Here is a 9,171-nt window from a genome sequence, read left to right as displayed (position 1 = left end):
GTTTATCCTCATATAGATCATCTACATATCTTTCTATATATTAATAATTACAGAGCACCAGGAATATTTTATTATGGGATCTTACCTGCTTTGCATTCCAGCCTTTTAGCTGAAGTACCGACATTGAATAAGAAACGGATGAGAGTGAGAGAAGAAGGAGGGAGAGGGAGAGAGAGGATCAGACATAGAAAGTCACTGAAGAGAGAAGAGGAAGACGACAAAAGCAGCACATAGACTGTAGAGGGAAAGAGACTGAGCACATTACACTAGGAGAACACAAGAAGAGGTGGCTCACTGAGGGGTGGGGAGGGGAGGACTTCTGAGTGGGCTACAAGAGGCAGGTTCTGAGTGGGCTACAAGAGGCAGGTTCTGTGAATGAAAATATTAAGAAGACGACTATGGATCCATGGAGAGAGAGAGAAGTGAAAGAGAAGGTGAACAGTCAGGGTCTCCTCAAAACAAGTCCTGTCTGATGATCTCCACAAATGTGGAGGTGGCTGAAGAACAGCAGTATCCTTTACCTGCAGATGGTCAACACTTGTAAAGATTCCTCTGTCTGCTGATCCACCCTTGTGAAAGCTCACCTGGATCTTCTCTCTTCAAGTAACCATTGAAGAAGCAGTTGAGTTAAACTCTGCAAGACCCATCTTTACCTTGACATCACCATGCGCTATAACACAACTCTCCAGGTTCCTCTGGCGGATGGGTTGCAGTCATTTCAGCCTCAGGACTCGGTGGTGCCAACCTCCTTGGTCATGAACATCACAAACATCAGCACCCAGCATATCATGGCTGAGGGTGACCTAGATGTCAACACAGACATCTACTCAAAGATCCTGGTGACCATCATATACTTGTTCCTCTTTGTAGTTGGCTGCACTGGAAATGCTATCACTGCATACACTTTGGTGAGGAAGAAATCCTTACAGAACCTGCAGAGCACAGTCCACTACCATCTGGCTAGCCTGGCACTCTCCGACCTTCTCATACTTCTCCTTAGCATGCCCATAGAGCTGTACAACTTCATCTGGGTCCACCATCCATGGGCATTTGGCAATGCAATGTGCAAGGGTTATTACTTCTTAAGAGACGCTTGTACCTATGCCACTGCCCTCAACATCGCCAGCCTCAGTGTGGAGAGGTACATGGCTATGTGCCACCCTTTCAAGGCCAAAAGTATCATGTCTAGGAGCCGAACTAAGAAGCTCATTACCTTTATTTGGCTGGCATCTCTTCTGCTGGCCACCCCTATGATATTTACTATGGGGGAAAAATATGGCTTAGGGATAGAGAACCCAGATCACCTTGTCTGCACAAGTATTGTGGAAATGTCTTCATTCAAAACTGTCATCCAGGTGAGTTCAGAGTTTCATCTTCTTAACACAACATGTGTCTTTTGAAAGGTACAGATCATTGTTCATATTTATATTTTGTAATATCACCTAAAGCTTTGTTCATTATCCCATGGATAATATATGAGTCTTGTATGTATCCATGTCTATTTATTTATCTTTCTGTCTATCATCTATTGATCAATCTGTCCATGTCAAGTTCACCTAAATTAAGTCCCTCTGTCTATTTATCTCTATTAAGTCTGTTTATCAACTATCTACTAATGTCTGTCTATCCATATCAGGTTCATTTATCTATGTCTAATATCTATGTTCGTCTATTTACCCCGTTAAGTATTTTTTTATCAGCTATCTACTAATGTTAGTCTATCCATGTCAAGTTTATCTATTAATGTCAAGTGCCTCTATCTATTTACCCCTATTATGTATGTTTATCTACTATCTACAATGTCGGTCTATCCATGTCAAGTAAATCTATCTATGTCAAGTCCCTCTGCCTATCTGTTTACCCATGTTAAGTCATTTTATCTATTTAAGACATCTGACAATCCATTTAACCTACATATTTGTTAATTCGTGTATTTTTGTACCAAAAATACTTACTGGACAAGAAGCCTGTAAATGTTTATTGAGAAATATTCATATCTGTCCAAGATATTGTTCTACTTGCTCTTGAGACTATAACTTCTTAGAATGTAGTATACTAAATGCATTTACTCAAATGCTTCTACATATTTCCTGGAGACTATGGTGCCCTCCTAATTCTGCATCAGTATGAAATGTCAAGTCTATAATATTGAAATTATGGACCTTCTGACATCCCTGTACCTAATGACCACAGACAAAGGACTTACCACTTGTTCAACAGCTGTTGCAAAACTACGATCCTTATGATGTGAGTAGTTTTGTAACAACTAGAGGGCTACAAGTCGGTTAAAATTGATTCTTATTTTCTATCAACATAATACAACCCTTTAAACAGCCCCGAAGGGCTAATAAGAGATTCTATTGAACCACATAGACGTTTACATTTTGATTTAGAATGGATAAATTGCATTCCTCTCACAGCAGCGGCGCCTCCAACTATTGCTGAGGGGAGATTGGTGCTTTGCGCGCTGTAACTTATTGATCCTCTCTGTTGTAAGGATAGATTTTAATATTATTATCTGACACATGACATATATCTGTATAGTTTATGTCTACAGTGGTTGGAAATTATGCTGCAACAATTCCTGTTTATCTGCGGATAACTAGAATAAGGAATATTTTTTTTTCTGACAAACTTATCCATTATGTAGCCTCAAATAAATATTACTACAAATACAAAACAGAGGTAATGAATTAACATTGAGGACTGAGCCTCCTTATAACCCAAGCTCAATACTGAGATATTGACCAGATAATACCCAGATCATGGCCAATGGAACCCCTTGGACAAAAGAATTAGTGGTGCCCCCTGCCATTTCAGATATCATCAAGATCTGATGTATATGCCATCAATGTATCTCCTGCTTTTGTCATGCCTGGCTCTGGGGATAAGCGTGATTCAATTGGAGGATGTATTTTATTTATGTGTCATAGTTATGATGTGTCGGCGCTACAATTTAGATCCTCTTTTTTGTTGCTCAGTTTGGGTGCACCTTTTGAATTCTAATTTCCTGGCACTTTCTTGCACAATTTTTGGTGCATAATTAGACCAACCAAAAGCAAGTCTATCAAGTTCTATTGCACCTTTATGAATGTTGTGCACCAATTTATTAAGCCCTTGCACCACAATCCAAAACCCCAGTCTAATAAACCACACAATATGGGGCAGATTTACTTACCCGGTCCATTCGCGATCCAGCGGCGCGTTCTCTGCAGTGGATTCGGGTCCTCCGGCGATTCACTAAGGCAGTTCCTCTGACGTCCACCAGGTGTCGCTGCTGCGCTGAAGTTCCTCGAGGCCCGCCGGAGTTCACGATCCTATACTTGGTGAAGGTAAGCGTGTGTCCCGCGACACTTTTTTTTTTAAAATGTTTTTACGAATCCATCGGGTTTTTGTTTGGCCAAGCCCCCCGATTTCCGTCACGTGCATGCCAGTGCCGATGCGCCACAATCTGATTGCGTGCGCCAATCCCGGGGCAATACAGGTAAAATCGGCGCAAAACGGAAAAATTTGCGTAACCCGCCGGTAAACCGCAATTCAGGCCCTTAGTAAATGACCCCCAATATGTGCGGCAACAAAACAGACCTTATAACACAAACAATGAATACCCACCATTGTGTCTTAGAGTGTCTTAGGAGCTGTGTTGCACATCACATTTTGCATTAGACTGTAACTTCTTGATAAATGTGGCTTATAAGTTGTACAGTGGATTTGCGACTTTTTTGTTGAAAAGTCTCACTAAAGTTGCAAAGTTTCTCTCAGTATTTCCTATGCCAGGAGTGGACTATAGAGGATTTGTGCTTAAATTTTATATAAATCTGTCTGTACATCTGGATATACTTGATAAATATGGTGCAAATTGGCTGTAGCGACAACTGTGAGACATTTACACTCCAGAAAACTGACATAACTACAATAATGGATTCATTCAAATGTCTTTATTTATCCTCATCTCCAATGAAAATAAAAAAAGCATCTGGAAAGTTGGAAGGGGACCAGGTCTTTGAGACCCTTGGGCGTTTGCTTCTTTTACCTTCCCTATAATTTACAAATGAATGTAGAATGTGTTTTATGTAAAGGAGATGTTTTTGCGATACTTAATATGGATTGAGTCCATGATATGTTATCAATCAATTCTGAAACATTTTGCTTAGTAAATTTCACAGATCATATTCTTAGATGTGATTAAATGTTTATATGGATAAGATGTGGCTCTATGAATCAGAGCCAACATCCATGACGTACATGTAACAAGTGTCTATTGACCTTCAGTATATGTGGTGATGGTAATGTGAGTGAACATTATTTTACAGTAGAAAAACTATATCACAGCATTACCCCTTTAAGGTTGTTGGTCAGTAAGTAATCAACAAGTTCATGTCTCTTTCCCTGAGAACAGTTTGGACATCCCAGATTATTGTCACCTGTATTCCCAAATTACACAAGCTTGAAATTGCGGTTTCTCGGCCACCCCCAATGCTCCTAATAACACACCCATAGAAAAGGTTGTAAGCAGCGGATCATTGTTCATGTGACACCTGCCCCCTCCCTCAGTCAGCTGTTACACACTATGGTCCCAGCTCTGACTGTAGGGCATTAGTTGTACATTTGGACTTCAGAGGGGTAGAAAATACCCTCTACACTGTTTAGACTTGTGAGCGTTACATACTCAGGGTTATTTAAGCTGTATTAACCGAAGGGATAGTTCAATGAGATTGTTCTGGATTCCCCTATGGTTACACTTCATTCATCTGATAAACATCTCATTAATAAGCTGATCTAGATAGCAGATTTGTAGATAGATATGACTAGGTAATAGGAGATTACACCATTGTCTGTCTCTCTTTTTTTTCTTCGTAACCTCTATGTCTCTCTCTGATCAGTTCCTGACATTTCTCTTATTTGTGATTATATAACTATTTTTTTCCCCATGGCAACACATCACAGTGTCAGCGTGTCATTACGTTACCATGTTAGCTATCACTGCTTATGACGAAGAGACAGTGTCCAAATCCCACGTATACTCCCTCCTCCTAGGGGTTAATAGAAGAGTTTACCTGTAGGGGTGTTTTTGTACTAGAATGATTAATATATTGCTCGATTAACAGCATTTTTAGTGTAATAACTGCATATATTGTACATGCAAGAGAGAGGTATGAGATATATCTCTCTTATTCATGTCTACATGAACAACAGACGTGCAGCATATATAACATGTAGATATCTGGATGGTTTGCATTCAGGGTGCAGTACTGAGGTCATTTATAGCTCCTGCATGCAGCCGGCCACTTACCCATAGGTGTTACCTGCTGAATGGTCTTTTCAGGGTGCGTTCACAGATTTTTTTTTTGTACATGTTACTTTGCGTTTGGCTGGTTTGAAAGCATTTTTCTTTAGTGCTGTCAGTGTAAGCAGGTGTGAAAATGTTACACTTAGGCTACATTCACACGAACGTATGGGGGACGTTTATACGGCCGACGTATATACGGCCGATATACGTCCCCCATACACTCCTATGGGCGCACGGCACCCTACGGGAGCGGTACGGTGCAGCACACGTGCGGCACCGTACCGTTCCGTACCCGGGAAAAAGATAGGACCTGTCCTATCTTTTCCCGTAATACGAGGCCGTGCGCCATTAATTCCTATGGAGAGGGGCGGGGGTGAGCTGCGCTCACCTCCTCCTCCTCTCCCCGTACACTGCCGTTGCCCGCTACGGTACGGTACGGGCGGGCAACGGCAGTGTGAATATAGCCTTACACTTCCAGCAATGAAAAAAAAACATGTTTAAATCAGCCAAATGCATAGTTAGATGTATAATGCATTTGTCTCAGCACATGCGTTTCCCTCAATGATCTTGCTTTCTCTGGAGCAGTCTTCAGTAGAGATGAGTGGATCCGATGTTTCGATTCGGGTTCGTGTTCAGCCCACGCAACCTGGACACATTGCTGGATTGGTGGCTGCATGGCCAATACAACAAATTGACTCTCCTAGGTACCAGCCAATGGCAGAACCCAAACGGAAACATCAGGTTCTTTCAACTCTAGTCCTAAATCTTCACTGCAGACTGCAAGCACAGCTAAAACAGCAGCTTCTGTTACAGTGTCTGATGCAGTGTCCTGGATGGAACTCCATGCACAATGATACATGGGCCACAAAACATTATATTTGGCCTACTTCATTTGCAACTTTTCATGCCACGTGTGCAACTTTTTTTGCTCCTTAGACAATCTCCCTTCAAACTTTACCATGATCCAGTTTTCACGATACAAAGTCAGACTTAAAGGGAACCTGTCACCAGGAGACCCATTTTTAGCACTCCCCCAGTCCCCACAGAGCATAGTACATACACTGCCAAAGTGTTTTGGTATAAAAAATTGGTTTTACAGAAAAAAAAAGATATGTTATATTGTACCTTTCATTAGCATCTGCTGTGTGACTAGGCAGTTGCCAATTGGGAGGGTCTGGAAAGGAGCAGTTCCCCGCCACCCTTGGGAAACATGTGACCTTTTCAAATATATGAATAACTCCCCACACTCGGGATTGGCTGTAGAGGAGCAGGGGGTGTCGCTTAGCCCAGTGATGGGTGTTTTCATATATTTGAAAAGGTCACATGGAGAAGCTGTTTCCTTTACAGCCCCTCCCAATAGGCAACTGCCTAGTCACACAGCAGATGCTAATGAAAGGTACAAGATAACATATGTCTTTTTCTGTAAAACCTATTTTTTAAACAAAAACACTTTGGCAGCGTATGTACTATTCTCTGTGGGGACTGGGGGAGTGCTAAAAATGGGTCTCCTGGTGACAGGTTCCCTTTAAGAAACATGTGATCACACTTACCGTATGACACGGCTGTTAAACAAGGAAGGGGGACTCATTGGGGGTCAGTTATCTCTAGTCTGGGACTTTGCGCCAGTCTATTTTGTTCTTTTGGGTTTTGCTTTTTTAATTTATCGTAAAGGGTGATAATTAGCGTTTGATTTTGTTTTGGTTTTTGCAACTTTTGCAAAAAAAAGTTGCAAGGTCTGGATCTACCGATATCATTGCATAGCCTAGGCAGGGCAGAAATGATTTGCCATGTGCGTTTATTTGTATGCCAGGCAAGACAGAGATGAATGCTGAGTAGGACCCTGCCAGATACACCATGAGGACTTAGCCGATGTAAAATAAATAGCCCCCAAAGCCTTTATGTTGTAAAAAATGTGATGAACAGCAATGACTAAAGCACAAAAAGAAAAGTTATGGTTAAAGTTAAGATTCCAATCGGTAAGAATTGCCCAAACTTTAGCATTGAATGACTTTAGCACATCCTGGCCACAAGACATTGCAGGCAGTCTTCGGGTTACGTACAAGATAGGGTCCGGAGGTCTGTTCTTAAGTTGAATTTGTATGCAAGTCGAAACTGTATATTTTATAATTGTCGATCCAGACAAAAAAAATTTGGCCCCAGTGACAATTGGAGTTTAAACATTTTTTGCTGTAATGGGACCAAGGAATATCAATAAAGCTTCATTACAGACACCTTACAGCTGATTATTGCACTCTAGGACTATAGTAAAGCATTCAGAGAGCTTCACCAGAGGTCAGAGGGGTCTGTCTGTAACTATGGGTTGTCTCTCACATTGCTCTGGTGTGATTTTGGTCCACTCTTCTACAAGGCTCTTCCACAGTGACTGTTGTGGGGTTTTTTGTCACTTTAACTTTTTTTTGTCACCGTAACTTTGTCACCAAGGATTTTCCAGATGTTTTCTACTGGGTTTAGACTTTGGGCTGACCATTTCCTTGTTTCAATGTTTTCTGTTTCAAGGAACAGTTTCGCCTGATTTTCTGTGACACATGGGGCATTATCCTGGCAGAATAAAGAACACGAGGAAGGAACCGCATGTTGTAGAAGAAGGATCTGTTTCACACTTGCATTCACTCTGCCATGTAATGATTGGTTCAACAACTGATGCAGAAAACATTCCCTACACCATGACACTTCCTCCAGTACCTAAACAAACTTTGGGTTCAGTCTTTCCGCAGTTTGTCGACAATCAGATGGAGCTTACTTTCATCACTAAAATGAACACTGGACCACTTCTCCTCTATCCACACACCATGCTACTCAGTTAAGGTTTGTATAGGATTCTAGGTTCTTAAATGCTCCTAAACATTAAGACACTGTATGATGAGACAGATCCTTACCCTGTTTAGTACTGGTCTAGCGATCAGTTCAAGCTACACTGTTGAAACAATTACCCGTGGATTTTTTCTGCATTATCTTGTCCTCTCTTGCATTTGTCTTTTGAGGGTGATCAGTCTTTTTGGGGTCTTGAATGCATTTGTGATGTTGTAAATATGCAATATTCTACAAAATCACAGACTTGGAACAACCAACTTCTCTTGCTATGGCTGATAGGGCCAGTCTTTGACCTTCATCCAGAGAACCTGCTGTGGGACAGTTTCAGTCACTTTGGAACGGCACACCAGTTTTGAAAAGTCAGTGAAAACTGGAAAGTTAGGCTTCCAGTAAAATAGTTTTATTTCAGATAATTAGGGAAATAAGCACCAGGTGCCAGATTAACACAAATAACTTCCAGATATCTGAAAGGGAGCAGTCGCATGTGGCTGAAGAGGGATTTGCCTAATTAAATTGATGTTAACATTTTTGTCTACAAAGTGTGACTGTTTACGTGTGTCAACGTATGTGTTAACAATGTGTTAGCAATGCAAGCGTTAACACAATGAACCATGAACATGCACACACATAGACCAATGAGATGTGCACAGCAGCAGTCAAAGTATAAAACTTTTTCAATCCATGTTTTTTTCTTTATTTATATTTTAAATGGTAGACATATAATGAAGACATGAAAACTGTCTGCTGTACTAGCTCTAATGAGGGGGTAGTGGTTACTCATAGGTAATGGGTAATTGATCTATTTACAATAACTGGGCTTGTGTATGAAGAAGCTATTGCCCCACATTTATTTAAATTGAGTTAAACTGCACTATGAGTGCACTGGTTTAATGAAGGAGCGACGCATGGTCTTCATTGATCTGGTGCAACCTGTGCACGCCCAAAGTGTTTAAACTGAGTGCACCAGTTTTTTTCTGGTGCACTCAGTTTAAGGGGTGTGCATCACAATTGTGTTGGACTTGATGACATAAATGTGGTGAATGCTGCGA

At 41.1% G+C, this 9,171-nt stretch overlaps 1 protein-coding gene across 1 annotated transcript in view; it reads left to right on the top strand.

Annotated features, from left to right (window-relative positions):
* Window positions 1–663: 663 nt before the first annotated feature.
* The window catches only part of NTSR1 (neurotensin receptor 1), a 151,321-nt gene continuing 142,813 nt past the window's right edge, over window positions 664–9,171 (top strand). Inside the window, exon 1 of the mRNA XM_072110950.1 lies at window positions 664–1,355. Within this exon, the coding sequence (XP_071967051.1) occupies window positions 666–1,355 (690 nt within the window). The 5' untranslated portion in view covers window positions 664–665. The remainder of the gene's footprint in view (window positions 1,356–9,171) is intronic.

The sequence above is a fragment of the Engystomops pustulosus genome, chromosome 6 (genome assembly GCF_040894005.1).
Source record: "Engystomops pustulosus chromosome 6, aEngPut4.maternal, whole genome shotgun sequence".
Lineage (NCBI taxonomy): Eukaryota > Metazoa > Chordata > Amphibia > Anura > Leptodactylidae > Engystomops > Engystomops pustulosus.
The sequence above is the reverse complement of the archived record's forward strand: the minus strand, read 5'-3'. Positions and strand labels throughout refer to the sequence as shown.